Source organism: Ceratosolen solmsi, unplaced genomic scaffold (genome assembly GCF_000503995.2).
Source record: "Ceratosolen solmsi marchali unplaced genomic scaffold, CerSol_1.0 scaffold10, whole genome shotgun sequence".
Classification (NCBI taxonomy): Eukaryota; Metazoa; Arthropoda; class Insecta; order Hymenoptera; family Agaonidae; genus Ceratosolen; species Ceratosolen solmsi.
In genome coordinates, this window is record NW_011948412.1 from 21,722,032 (window position 1) to 21,738,608 (window position 16,577).

The 16,577-nt window shown below is 23.7% G+C and overlaps 1 protein-coding gene across 1 annotated transcript in view; it reads left to right on the forward strand.

Annotated features, from left to right (window-relative positions):
• Window positions 1-3,346: 3,346 nt before the first annotated feature.
• The window catches only part of Mitf (transcription factor Mitf), a 123,333-nt gene continuing 110,102 nt past the window's right edge, over window positions 3,347-16,577 (forward strand). Inside the window, exon 1 of the mRNA XM_011499526.1 lies at window positions 3,347-4,038. Coding sequence (XP_011497828.1) covers window positions 3,872-4,038 — 167 coding nt within the window. The 5' untranslated portion in view covers window positions 3,347-3,871. The remainder of the gene's footprint in view (window positions 4,039-16,577) is intronic.

Consider the following 16,577-nt stretch of genomic DNA (forward strand, 5'->3'; position numbering starts at 1 on the left):
ATAATGCGCAATACTGTATTTAGAAAATAATATTTGAGTTATTATAAACAAAGGTGATTTTAGTTTTAGTATCCGTGAACAATTTAAAACTTAAAGATTAGTAAAAAAAATTATATTTTCGCAATTAGCGTAATTTACAAAATTACCATTGTAATTATTAGTTAAAACCATATCATTTATGGCAAATAAGTTTTTTTTTATAACAGTATTTATGAAAGCTTGAATAATTTAATAACTACATGTATATGTGTATTTTGATTTTAGAACATTACAACACATTAAAGAATGTTCTATTCAACTAATAGGTGAATATATAAACGAATGAAGTAGTGATTTATCCTATCCGTCAAAATCAGTGGTTTTCATAAAAAATTATAATAATGTAATATTGAGTGAGAAATTTAATGCGTTAATTGGAAATTACTTGATAGGGTCCTTAGAATTTGCATATAACGAAATAAAAAACGTAGTTAAAATATTGTTTAAATAACTTTGGTTTTAATTTTGTTAAAATTAAATATTATCTATATTCAAAAACATTTAAAAATAAATAATTATTGATATCATAGCTGTAAAATTATGAATTATAACTGACGATTAAAATTTTATATGATATGATTCTTTATAGTTTTCTTACTTTAGCAACTTATGTAATTAGATTTTTAAAGTCTAAAGGATAAAGAATAAAAATGAATAAAAATTAATAAGTGGTTGTGTACTCGGAAACAATAGTTGTTTGATAACATTGGTATAAAGAATTAATAAAATTCGAATTCCAGTGTGAATTAATTTAATACATTAAGCTACTGATTATAAAAACGTAAGCATTTAATATAAATTTCTTATTAAAGTAAATATGTAGATGATTTTTTAATTGTTAAGTCAATGTTTAAATCAATTTTTAAAGAATTAAATCAGTGAATGTCATTTATTTCAGAAAAATATATAGAATATATATGATAATGTAGTTGAAATTTTATTTAAAGAGAATTAATTTTAATTTTTTTTTATGTATAAAATGGCTAAATCACGTAAATTTTGAATATACTCCTTTTATATGAAATATATGATTTTATTATTTTGTAATTCATGTAAATTCTATTATGGTTGTCACTCAATTTTTTATAATAAAAAAAGTTACTCTGTTAATTAACGTTTATAAAAAATTTTGCGGTTAAAATATTATAAGTATACTTATATCAATTATTAAACAAAACGTAATATCTAGTTCTGCAATTACAGTAATAGATAAGTAAATGATGTTTTTCAGTATAGTGGTACATTAACTACTATATAAAATATAATGGTGAAAAATATTTTTGTACGAAATCCATTTCTATACCAGATTAATTTATTTCGTCTCCTTACTTGCCATTTAACTACGCAATCTAACGAGTGGCAATAAAACTGTCATGTGACCCAACGTAGCTGAAACGCGGCTTGCAGCATTCATCATTATGTTCAGGATTATTTCTAAAGGATGCGTTAGACATGTGTTTACGTAGGTATGCACATATCCATAATCCATTATTGCCTTTTGAGCCTATTGAGAAATAATAGCTGTACAGAATTTATTATTCCTATAAATATATTAGCTGCATCATGCTCCACTACATTGTCAATATGATGACAAATAAAGATGCTCAATATTGGAGTCAACGGGACTGAATAAAAATAACATATACTGAAATAATCAATGAGGAGGATTTTATGATGAATATATATGTTTTTTAAGTACTTTTCGAAAGATTTTTTTACGATTGTTTTTAGTTAATTGTAATAATAAGATTTTGATTTGCACTTACTAAAAACTCATTTATAAATATTGAGAAATATTGAAAAAATATTACTGATATATTTATAAAACAGATTACATTTGTATATGGTTTATTAATTATATATTATTTTAACCGTCACTACACGAATATTATTTTTATTTAATAATGTTTTTAATTAACTTGGCAAACTCTATAAAAGAAAATTAAAAAAAAAATCACTTATATTATGCAAGGAATTTTAAATTCAATTTGTTTATAACTTATGTTAATAATTTTATTTTATAGCATATAATATTGAATTATTAAAATATATAATTTCGTTTTAATATAAAACTTAATAATTCTACAAACTTTAACTTATTCATGATTTCGTTCATAATATTTTAATTAAATGTATAATGAAATAAAAATACATATGTTCCGTAATTATGATGCTATGTTAATGATAATTCAATTAATTTTAACTATTACAAATAAGCTTATGCGATTAAATTTTTTTTATATTTTATACATTATGGTAATTTTGCAATATTGTACTATAACAATTGATATCCTATACAATGTATAATGTAATGCATTGCATTATAATATATAATAATTTGAATAATCTTATACATCTGATTTTCTTATCAAATTAACGAACTAAATTGCTTCGCCATAAAATGATTCGCGTCGGGTTTGTGGATAAATACATAGTCCTTTACGTGATCAGTTTTTAACCACAGAAATTTGCAATATTTCAAAAATTAAATTTAATAACATATATTAGTTTATTATTATTTTTTATTTTCTTTTTATAGTTAATTGTTTATTTTTAATAATTTATTCATTTATATTTATGATGTAATAAGAATTATTAGTAGTACATTATATATGTTTAAATATATATATCCTTTATTGAGCGCCAACAATTGAGAGCATTATATACTTATTTTTTAAAAAGCCTCTGATTATATAGAACCGGACCGTCAATAAATATCAGGTTATTGAGAATCATTGCCCAAGCATATAACGATGGACCAAGGGCATCGTTTTAAATACAATGCTTTACATTTTGTAGAGAAATTGTGAAACCTTTTATCATGAAGATTATAATATGTGCTTCAAAGTCTACCGTCGTCATGTACATATCTCATAAGATTATAAGTTTTATGTTTTCGATAATAAAAAAAAAAAAAAAACGAGTTTAAAAATCCTCAAATTGAGTCTCATCTCTCTATCTGAGGAATAAATTAAAATATTGCAGGGAATCAGTTGAATGTCTAATCTTATCAAGAACTAGTAAATCTTAATATAATAATCTTTTTGTCGAAAATATTTTTTTCCGTATTATATATATTATCAAGCTTTGAGTATGTCTATTGAATAAATATCGTTAATTATATAGTCGTATGACTGATATGCTCATCGCTATTGAAAATTTAAAAATAATTGATTGATGATAGGTATCGCGAATTTCTTAAATTTCTAATTGTTGTATTTCTTTTTCTTCACCTTTACTGCTATTGCATAAAGATAATTCTACATAGACGAATACACCGCGATAAACTCATATCAAGGTAGTGCCATATGACCGCGCAGTAACTCAACCCAAAAGCATCGATATCATTCTCGCAACGTCCATTTCGCCCCTCGGGGGAGACTGCAATATTTGCTCGCAACTCCTTGAAGCACAAGTAGAACAGCCTTGGGTCGCTTATCTCGATTGACGCTAGATGCCGCCAGGAAACCCGCTGGCAAAAGCTACTTGGTCACAATCTTAGCTGTCGGCACGGGCTTCTCGCTCTTTCTCCTTGCCTTCGATAATCAAAGAGCGGCAAGTCGAGAACGAATGTGCCACTCGCGGCTTCTCTTCGCTCTCAGCCGACCGAGCGCGAGCCAGCGCAAAAGAGCTCCAGGAGCGACGTCGTTGACCTCGGACGTCACGTGGTGGAGCGGCCGCCGCCGCGCCATCTCGGCCTCCTCGCGTCCTGAAAGAGGTCAACCGAATTTCTCGGCTCGTCCTCGACACACACGAAGTGCGACGCGCGACGAGCACGGAAGAAGCGAACGCGCGTGAGTGATTAAGTGGTGATCACAAGTGCGAGGAGGAGATGGACGAGTCGGGCATCGACATGGGCTTCGACCTCGCCGCCCTCGTGAGCAACGACGGTCTCGAGCTGGAGTACAGCAACGATCTCGAGCAGGCGTTGGCCCTACTACCTTCTACCCAGGACTTCATGTACTACGAGCTCAAGAGCCGCGCACCCTACACTGGCAGGTGCGTGCACATGTGTTTGCGCTTGTTCCACGACGGCCGCCACCTGTTGAGCGCACACCCAGTAGTAACAGACTAGTGCGCGTGACTGCGCAGGCGCAGGGCACCGAGCGACGACGAGATACTGTTTACGTTTGTTCGGTGAGACGCCGGGGAATACGACTAATCGGCTGCGCGTGCGATCATCTTCGTGGTATAGGTTATGTCGGCCAACGACGTGGAGCTAGCCCCACGCGTATTATAGCCGAGAATCGCGAGAGTCGCTTAATTGGCCGTAAGTCTGTAACGAATCTTTGTGGAGTATCGAGGAAGGAGAGATTTATTGTTCGCTACGAGCAGCGCTAAGATAAAGATATTATCAATTGGTAAACGCTCTTTCGAAGCGTAATTTTTTATTAGAACAATATACGCCTTTCGTAGAATGCAATTAACGGGAGGGAAAAAAATTGTGTTACTCCTTTATTAAAACTCTTTTAAGCTAACAGTAGTATGCTATTATCAATATTATGGCTTTTATCTTTTATCGCAAGAAAGATAGTAGCTCAATCAAAAAGATCAGATTACTTTAATAATGTGTACATTTGTGTATTTATAATATTTTTTAGCAGACAAATGTGTGCGCGCGCGCGCATACGCACTCACATAATTTTTATTAATAAATATTTTTTCGAAAAGTTTAGAAGAGCCATTATCATATGTTATTACGGTTTTACGTAAATTTTATTTAATCTACAATGTAAGATAGAGTTCCCACTTCCCAATACTAATATAAACAAATAAGTCTTGTAAAAATCGATATAATAGAAATGTTTTAAGGATAACTTTTAATTAATTAAAAAATTACGCGATTTTTTATTTATATGATTTTTTGTTTTTTATAATTGAAATAAAATTCTCTATGGCTGCATTATCAATGTACACAATACATCTAGCGCTCATTTCTTTTAATACAATAATGTATGCTGCAAAGGTGTTTGTTCTTAATGTATTTGCCGAAGTAATCATTATGTTATATTTATCTTCACCGTGGTACTCGATAAAATTAAAGTATAAAAATATTTTCATTTTAATTAGTACATCAGATTGATGCTACTTGATAAATAATTTATAAACTTCGTTGAAAAACAAATTTAACCCATAAAATTATCGACAAATTTTTTGAAGCCACATAGAAAGAACTAAATAATTTTGTGTCATAATCTATACAATAATACAGGTTATATATAGATAAAAATAAAAAAACGAAAATTAAAAGACATAATAGTACAAATAGAATATCAGAAATAAATAGAATACTAATTTATTAGTTGCTTAACAACAAATGTAAACATAATATTTAATTTGCTTATGTGACATAAACAGAAGCGTTTGAATATATCTTCAAATTGGCAGTTATAAAGCATCTAATAAAACATGACGTAGTATCTATTTTTTCCGATCAAAAAGATTAAGGCTCAATCATTTTATTAAACATACTTAAGACTAGTTATTCCAATAAATATTTTTTTATTCATTATTTATTACGATACCAATGTATACTAATAAATAGTAGAAGAATTCTAGTTATCAATAGAATAAAATTATTAATTTTTATTATATAAAATTCATATAAAATCATAAATAAGAACATTTACAAGCTACAAAATAATTTACATTTATTTGATATCTTATAGGCACATTTGCTTATACCATTTTACCTTCATAAAGAAAATAAAAAAATAAATAACTGCTTTTGTATTACTGTGAATTATTATTGTACTTTCAATATTCTATATAAAATGTATAGTATTTTTAAAAATATATCTTATTAAATTTGCTCTTATATTATTTTTAGTATTTATAATAATGATTTGTACAATTTTTGCAAATTTTTATTTTTTTAAATTCTCACAGACGTGTAATTATTAAAAGTTTTTATAAAAAGATAAAGATATTAAAAGATAGTTTTTAAGATAATAACATGCAATGAAAATTTTCGAATATATTATTCAGTAACTTATATTCATACACATAGTAAAATAGTAATAGAAAAAGAGAAATTCTAGGTAATGTTCAAATATATTATATTCAAAGTAGTATAATTCTAAGTATTCATTTATTATATCATTATATAACGTAAAAGAGAAGTAACGTTACAACGAAGTAATAATGTTTACTAAATAATTAATATATAGTAGTGCTTATTTTTCATATTCTTTATTTAGGTAGATTATTTATACTTTCAAGATATAAATTATTGAAATGCATCGTGCCATTATTAAGAGTATGAAATTGAAGCTGCTAAAGTTTTATTCGTTCATTATTATTTATTCGCAAAAAAAATAATAAACTTTCTTTAATCATATTTGGCAGCTCTGTTTGTCATATATATATATATAAATATATATACGTGTGTGCGTGTGCGTGTTTATCTACGTAAGTGTATTAGAAGAAAACAAGGTATAATATAAATTTTTTTATATGCATTTTTACACAATTTTTAGATTAGAAGAAGAAAATAAAAATTAATCCAAATTGCATTCCAATAGTTACATTCTAAGATGTTCTTATTTAAACATTTAATTCAAGATTTATTTAATGGTTATTAAAATTGTTCACAAAATATATGGCACGTAATAGATTTCATAGATTATATCAAATTCTAATCACAATAACGACCTGATAAAGAAAACGAAATTTCGAAATTCATTAGTGGAAATTCAATAATGAAAATTTCGTTTGTGTATAATATATTATAATTACGCATAAAATTTTATATTTATCAGATATTTCATATTAAGTAAATGACATCAGTAAACGTAAATTTTCATTTATAAATATATCAGTATTTTATACTAGTACATTTACACATTTGATACCTACAAATCGTGTTTAATTCTATGGTGGGATGAAATATACAATAAATTTGTTTCGTTCAATTTTTTCAGTACATAATCAGCAGTTGCTTGAAATATTTGTTCGAAATTTTAACTTGTTAATAAGTATAGGTATGCGCGCATTTAATGGTGACAATGACAGGCCGACAAGAATCGTTTTGTTCACATGAAAGTGATCATTCTCGCAGAATTGAATTGATGTCCAACGAACGATAAAGTCATATTCTCGACTAAGCAATTAAGCCAATTACACGCGGCTCTTTTGTCTTACAGATTGTACAGATGCTTGTTTTCCAAAGCAAATGGCTTCGCAAGGTTAGAAGATGTATACCGACAGCTATTTGGTGTAGAGTTTACACTTCTTCGGGCGTAAATTGACGATGCTATGAGACCTTGACTTGCACGAATAATCTTGAATATTACGATTTTTTATTCAAAATGATAGATATTCCGTTAATGTGATCTTCTTCTTCTTATAATAATTCTCACATTTAACTGTGTTTATTTATAAAAAAAAGGTGAATATGCATTTTCCATCGATGAACATTAAGTTATAATAATTGCAAGGTTAGCCATTGATTTGTATTGAAACTTTACGATGATTGTAGATAATTGGATGCTTGCACAAAGTTCAGCACGTAATTTTTAAATTCCTTTTCTTCATTTTTAAATTTATTTCATCGAGAACTTTAGGTTTTGTATATACTTAGTATTATTTATATATTTAGTATTAATTTTGAAATATATACTTTTTGCGTACAAAATACTGAAATGTAATGAAAATATTTATTAAAATAACTGTATTATAGATTATATATGTAATAAAATTCGTTTTCATTTTCGGTACTATTTTTTATGTAGAGCAATTAACTGAAAAACAGATTCTTATTATGATAAAAACCTTATTTTTCAATATACAGAGAGCAAGATAGCATGAAAAATAATAGTAAACTCATGATTTTGGTTTTTCTATGATTTTCAAAATATTATTGAAACAATATTATGTGTACATTTAAATAAGTACATGTAGATCAGAATTTATACATAAGAATCACAAAATTAATCAAATGTTATTATTTAATAAATTTATTTTAAACGACTATGAGTTTTTAGAAATTAAATAAATTGAAAGTAATCGTCACTATACTCTATAGTTTGATGTCTTATTAATAATAATAGGAAAATTAATACTGTATATAATTCATTATCAATTTAAATCAATTTATAAAGATACCTTTTGCAATTTTTTTTAAAAATATACGTTATAAAGTTAATTATGCAATAAAATAAAAAATATTCTATAATAGAAATATGAAGAAAACCATTGGCATCAACACTAACCAAGAATAAAAAATTATATAATTGTAATTATATAATACATGCACCAATTTTATATTAATACTTAAATATTTAAATAAATAACTTTATAATTTAATCTTTTGTAAAGCATTCCATATTATTAACGTAATATTTTTATTATATATTTATTGTAAAAAATTTTTATCATAATATACATATATATAAAAGAAACAAACACGAGTCATAAGTTTACGATAACTCATTGAATGTTTTATTTATGATATGGAAATTAGTAGATTTAAAAAATCACTTTTCATATTTATATTTTTCAATAATAATATTGAAGTATCTTTTAAAATTTATATATATTCAAATTTGAATTTTACTTTAAGTACGTAATAAATTATTTATAAAATAATTTGCATTTGCCAATCTACAATGTACATTCTCATTAATTTAATATTTTTAATTGTATATATTTTTAAATAATCATACTCATGACAAATTATTAAAATTAAACTTCATTATGGAAATTAACAAATTTCAATTCATTAATAGGTAAAATTTTATTTTACGTAGAATACAATTATTTCTTTTATTTAAATTTTATAAAATTGAATCAGTACAATAACAAAAACATTTTAAAAGAAATTATGTAATTCTCAATATTTTAATTTAAAAGTAAAACAAATATTTGTATTGTTAATTTAAGTATTTTTCATCTAAAAATTAATTTTTAGATGTTTTATAATCTTTATTTTATATTTATATTTATTTATATATATTTATATTTATATTTATATTTATATATATTTATATTGATATTTATATTTATATTTATATATATTTATATTGATATTTTATATTTTATAATCTTTATAATCTTTAAATCTTTAAAACTTGTTAAATGAAGCGTTTGAATTATTTCTTTTTAATATTAAGAAAATTTGATTTTCTTATTCAAATATTGGTGTACATACATACTTGTGAGTATCTCTTTCATAACATAAAAACTAAAGGAAATTTTTAAATCCTTGGAATAAGAGAGAAAATCGTTTGTATATGAATATTACTTACTTGTATTTATATATAATATCTATATATTATAACATTATACAGACTTAATTATTGTTGTAACTGTTTTGCAGCGCGTGACTTATACAAATCAATGAAATATTTTTAATCGATGTTTTAATTCTGAAAGATATTTAAAAATATATATTATGATGAAATATGTTTTTATCTGGTTACCTTCAAAATTGAATTGATTATCATCGATGAATGTACTTTGGATGAATCAAGTTTAATAAAAATATTTAAATAAATATTTCCGTTAGTGCACAGTAAGCATATTTTTTAATTACATTGTAATGTTATAAATTATTAGTAATGACAAAAACATTTTTTATAATTATTCCACTACTCCTCGTTTTTGAATTTCTTAATTAGTTAATTTACTTTCATATTTTATTCGAAAATATAAATAGAATTTCCTTTCAATTTTAAGTTAACAAAAGAATAAGTAAAGCAAAATCTTTACATTGGAATATACTTTATTATTTACGATATAAAGAATAAAAACTATTAAAAACTATTAACTAGTATAAATTAATAATTTAGGAGTACTGATGACTTTCTTAGAAATATTTATATTGATGATAGTTTAATGATTTCACTATCTATAGTTTTACAGAGACTTTATTACGAAATACGAGAAGTATATAATAATAAAAATGCCTTCCTATGAATTTATATATTTCAGTTTTATATTACTTTTGATTCTGCAAAATTTATTGTTATCTATTTTAGATTTGTATGAAAGTCTCGAGTTAATTCTATAACGTCTATCTATACCGTCAAAATTTATCTTTATACAGTCCTACGCTAACTCTTATAGTTTACTTTTCAAAAGTGTACTCACTATATTCAATTTGTATCCCCATAAATTTTTTCAAATTTAAAAAATTTAGTAATAAAATAGAGAAAATTGTGTTTAATTGGTTTTTTATATCGGTTTATATTTATATTGGTTTTATACTTTTTTAGTAATTTTCAATTAATTTATCATTCATTTTTTTACGTATAAACAATCTATATTATTGAGAATCTTTAATAAGAATAGGTTTTATTAATTTAATTGACTCAATTTTTCAGTTTGTTATTTAATAAAAGGAAAAACTTTCCATTAGTTATTGAAAATACTAATTGAATGTACAACGTTAAATATCTAAGATTTTTATCTGGCTGATTATTATTGTATTTCGTCATCTGCTATTATATTATTATCGTTGAAATTTTTGAGGTCAGTATATCATATACATTCATGAAGTATTCAGATTTGATAAAACATAATATAATATTTGTATGATCGAACCGCATGTATTTATAAGTAATACAAAAATTAATTTATATTGATCCATGTAATGTCTTCTATCCGATAAAGGGGGAGAGTATATTATAATATTATTATTGTGATTTTTATTATTCATAAATCGGTATAATCGCCTTACCTACTACAAAATAATGCAAAATAGTATCGATTCGAAAATAGTATCTTCAACAGTGTATATTGTAATTAGGTTCTTTATTTATTATTATATTATAACAATGACACTACTATATTGTATTAATGGTCAATCATATAAATAATACAAAATTGTATATGCTAAACGTTAATAAGCTTCACAATTTTGTTTTTATTTAGATCATGTATATTTGCGTTTCATGAAGTTTAAACTACCGAAGAATAAATGACAATCAAATTTCATACGTATCAGCATATTTTTTTAATCCATTTGAAAATCCATAGATTTTATAGATTGAATACTAAAATAAAAATACTATATCATCAATCGATGAACTATATTATGTATGTCGATCGATTGAGATAACAAAGTTCTTATGCCTCAAAATGACAGCTTTTTTAAAAAGATGTGAATAATTCTATTGAACTTTAAGGTGTAATGTAATGTAGGCCATATGATTATAACATTTGGAAAGAAGTAGATAAATCTGGCTTTTTAAAATACGTTTCCAAAGAAGTTGGTGAATAATTTTATAATTTCAAGTAATTTATGCGTGAGCAAGCATTGAATATTTAATTATTATATTAATGGTTAAAAATGTTCCTATTGCTATTAATACTTTTATTTTTTATTGTAAATAATGTAAGAAATCTATGTAATAAATACGTAAAATCGTCGTTGTACATAAAAATTAAAAAAAATTTTTTGAGGATATTCGCAAACCTGAAAGTATAATCAAATAAAGCTTTATGTAATTTGGAGGTATTTAGCACTGCGATATTTATCATTAATGTTTGAAGAGCCTCTGAAAATATCACATAAGGTGAAAAATATTTTCATATTTAATTCCTTTATCGAAGCTTTAAATTCAAGCAAATTTTTTTAGTTAACACAGTTTTTAAATTGTTTTTAATTGTCAAATCATTTATAACGCTTTGCAATGATTAAATTAGTTCTTAATGACAAATTTAGAACTACTCCTGATAAGAAAAAGGTAAATATTTTATAAAAACTTTCATTACTGGTGGTGATAAATTAGTTAGGAATACCCATTTTGTTTAAAACAAAATGTCGTGTGACAACAAAAAAAGAGATTAGAATTTTATAATCAAATTAAAATTTCTTTTTTTTCGAATTTCATTACCAGTAGTTCTGGTTCTGAATATCAACAAACTATTATTACATACGATATCATATACAGTGTAAATGATTACTACTTTACAGTGTAAATTGTTACTAAATATTGATATGGTAAATATCTGGTAAACGTGTTAAAATAAGGCATTTTATAATAATGCAATTGAGTAAATAATAAGTGTTAATATTTAGAAATGTTTATTATAGTATAATATTTTTGAATAATATAATTGTAAAATGTATTATTCAAAATTTATAATATAAAAAAAATACTAATTATAATTTAAATTTCTTTAAATTAGTCATATTATTATTACTATATTGTGTTATAAAAAGCAGCTATCTTGCGTTGAATATATTATCTATATATTCCAGAAACTATTTTTTTGAAAGTTATATGAAACAATACAATATTTTAATTTTCAATTGATCTAAAAAATTTCCATCATTTTCTCAAAAATTGCTATTTTAATTGACAATTCGAAATTTATCAAATATTAAAATAATAAATATTTATAATTATTTTTATTACCTTTTCAATATTCTTGTGAAAGCCTTCATAATTTAATTGAAATCAAATCCAAATGCAATACAAATCTAATATAAAATTAATTTTAATTAATCGAAATAATGAATTAAAAATGGATTGAAAAATGCTAGCTGAAAATAATCGATCTAAATCTAAATAAATCTCTTACATTTATAGTTCTTAAAATTTCGTTTGAAAAACTTTTTAATAAATTACAAATGATGTAATTAAGAAGTGTATGTAAAACTTCCAAAGTCATAAATACAACAAATGCATTTCAACGTTTGTTGAAATAATTTCTCGATTGACCAGTCATAGGATGAACTCGCTATGATTTTCCAACTTTGGGATGACTCCTCTACTTAATGGTCAGATATAGAACTCACAGGAATTCGTCGAAGGTGTTACCATTTGCTGAATATCCACGCACCTCTACATCCTTTCACTTCAATTGCACGTGACTACAGTGAAAGTCAATGAATCTATGTGGAATGCTACTAACAAAATGGAGATGAAAAAGTTATATGCAAACAATTCGATATTAAACTAGAAGTTTCAAAATGATTTTAGCGGATGAATGGTATTATGTTTACGCTTTTTTAACTTTACTTATTATATACAATAATTAAATCCAAAAAGTAGTTAAAAATATTTAAAAAGCTACTTGTTTAGATGTATAGGCACACACGAATAATGTACTTACTGAGTTTTAAAATATTATATATATATATATATAATATGCTATACCATTATATGATAATATAATATTATAGAATATTATACTTGAATATGCAATAGTAATTTAATAGTTATTGTAACCGAATGTTTAATAATGTTATTAAGAAATTAATAGAAATTAATAAAACGTATTATGTTAAGCAAAACGAAGAAGACTATTAAAAATAAAGAATTTACCATCATGTCATATTATGCATATATTTTATGTTAATTAAATTATAATTAAATTAAGCATATAACTTAAATAATTCTTTATTAATTTATTTATTTTATTAATTATCGTAGTAAGTTAATTAACTTATTATATGATTTTTATTTAAATAATGAGGAAAATGTTTGTAATTTACCCACTTTCGAAATTAATTTAAATGTAATAGCATTAAATTTCCCAATTATTCAAATTATAATATAATTATTTTACTTTTTTGACATTTTTAACAAGGAATATGTATATTTATAGAAATAATATGTAGAACTTATAGAAATTTAAATCAAATTTACTATTTTCATAATTATTTTATTTAAAATTATACCTAAATATTAAGCATATTTAATTTATGAATAGATAAATGATCTTATAGTTTATTCATTGTTATATTGACATGTTAAAATAATTAATAGATGACACAATCATTAATAAAGTAATTTATATATTTAATACAACTTTTATTATAAATCTCTATGTATTTTATATTTTTGTTCTTCCTTCTATTTAAAGAAAATATTTTTAATAAATTGATTTCTTTAAAGCTTTTGGTATTAGATAACATTTTGAATAGCCCATTGTCATCAATATCAGATGAATATTTTATTTTTTATTTGGAAATTATTCAAATTCTCTGTCACATAATTGCCCATGTAATAGGTAAATAAATATATTCAATTATTTTTTATTATGTTAATTTTTTTCATGTTTTAGCACATGTTAGTAACGGTTATTGATTATATGTAATTTATAAATATTCTTTTTGATAATTATAATCATTGTCAACAAACTAAATACAATTCACTAACCACTATATTTTAACATAAAACGAAAAAATTAAATTAAAATCAGGTCATAATGATTTGTGTGGAGGTAATGTTTTTGTTATACAATTATTTTATAGAAGAATTTTGTTCTATATTAAGATTTCAATATATTATGCAATATTATATAATATATTAGCAATGTTATATTTATATAGCTTTATAATTTTTACTAAATTAAAAATATGTGCAAACATAATTTTTCCAACCAATATACATATATATATATAATCTGTACGTAATTGACAACCGTCTATTTCAACGGTCATTAATTTATTTTTTATACGGCATTTATTATAAGGTAATCATGTCAGATTATATTTTGAAAATTAATTTTTACATCAGTGAATCATAAATAAAAGATACTATAAATAACCAAGCTTTGTTTAGTTATTACTACTCAATCAGTATTTTATGTATTAATAACGTCATTTATAAATTAATAATATCTTTTTATAATGAAATATTGTAAAATTATATGAACTACAAAATATTAACCTTAAATATTTAATCCTAAATAACTCATAAATTAATATTTTTTATACTTTTACATTTTCAGTAATACATTACATAAGGTAGCGAAATCAGATTTTCATTAGACAAATCATTACATAAGTTAGACATGCCTTCATTATTTATTTTTTTTAATAAAAAATTTCTGTTTTAATGAAAAAAAAGTAAATTGTATTTTCAAAATTATAATTTTTACTATCATTATGAATTTATGAATTTATGAATGAATTATAGTAATAAATTCAATACAATGTTTATTATTAAAATTTGATAATTGTTTTTTTCAAATATAAAAAAGTATGAAATTAGTATAGAATTTAAAAACTCACTTACATGAAAAGAATTTCGAAACTTTCTTTAAACGAATCTTCTACTTTTCAATGTCAAAAACTTCTATTGAGTTTGCCAGATTAAACTGTTAATTGATTAGTAAACGAACAAATAGTTTCAACATTTTCGAACGTTTCATGCATTTCGAAAAAAGGTTCGAAAAAAGTAGTATTGTATGCTAATAGCTAAACACAATTATTTGCTAGATATAATAGATCCCGGCGTAAATGATGTTGCGCATGTCAATAGGTCACAATGAAAAACAAGTTTCCATAACTTGTAAGAATTTGTAAGTTCGAGATTTCTATATTTACTTAAACATTTATGAAATTGTTTTTCAAATTAAACATTTAAATTCTGATACGTCACCATTAACACATTGAATTTTCAATATTATCTTAGTAATACAATTAAAAAATGACTTTATCCAAGAGAGAAATTAAATAAAAAACTATTAAAAGAAACGATTTTTCCCGTATGTGTACGTAGGGTCTAGCCATTCAAACTAGGTTAATATTTACGCACGAAGGAAAACTGCGCACGTACAAACTAATTTTAATTCGAAGTAGTTCAATGTCACTCAGTAGACGAAGATTAGAACATCATTCGAAGATGAAATCTGCACTGAAATATGTATTTTTAAACCTCAGTGAAAAAGTTTTTAGTTTTCTTCAAAAACTTCCAACATAACGTTAAATTTTATAAATATTTTAGATCTATGTTATTCTATCTATAATGTAGAATATTTAAGAAAATAAAAAATTATGTTAGGAAATTTGCATAATTGCTAGTATGCAGAAAATGAACATTTTTTGTTTGTCAAATAGTTTTGTCATTATTAAAAATTGTACTATATTTTATCGAATCACGTTAATAAACATTTAATAAAAACAATCTTACCTTTATTAAGTTTAAGTTTATTTTTATAAATCTCAGTATTTAAAATCTGTTGAATTCTAAACTAAAAGCATATATTTATTATATTGCTATTATTCAGATATGTACTGCATTAACCTTTTTTAAATAGTAATTGAATATAGTCTTTGTATTTTAGTGTTTCTAATTATTGTAGTTTCACAAATATAACAAATTAAATAAATAATTTTTTTTTTTAAATTATTTAAATTATTGGGATTAAATATTAGTAATTCTCACAATTTATTAGTGCTATAATTCAGTTTATATTTTATATGAGGTTTATTATTTTATTAAATTTTATTTATAATTAATTCCTTCAATTTTTTAATATATTAATATATTTTTTTATAATGTAATTTATTTTTTATAAAAATGTTTAAAAATGAATTCTTTTCTTACATATTTTAATCGGAAGTATTAATAATATTTTCATCTTGAATGTATTATATTAAAAAAAACAAAGTATTTGTATTGAATATAGTTTTCATTATAATAAGATATTACAAATATTAAATATTTGAACAAAAATTTATTTCACTTTTTCATTTTTTCTTTTAAATTATGAAATTTGAAATTATTAATTAGGAAAATATTTTACTTAAATTTCAATAAATTAATTAATAATAAATTGATATCAATAATCATTTC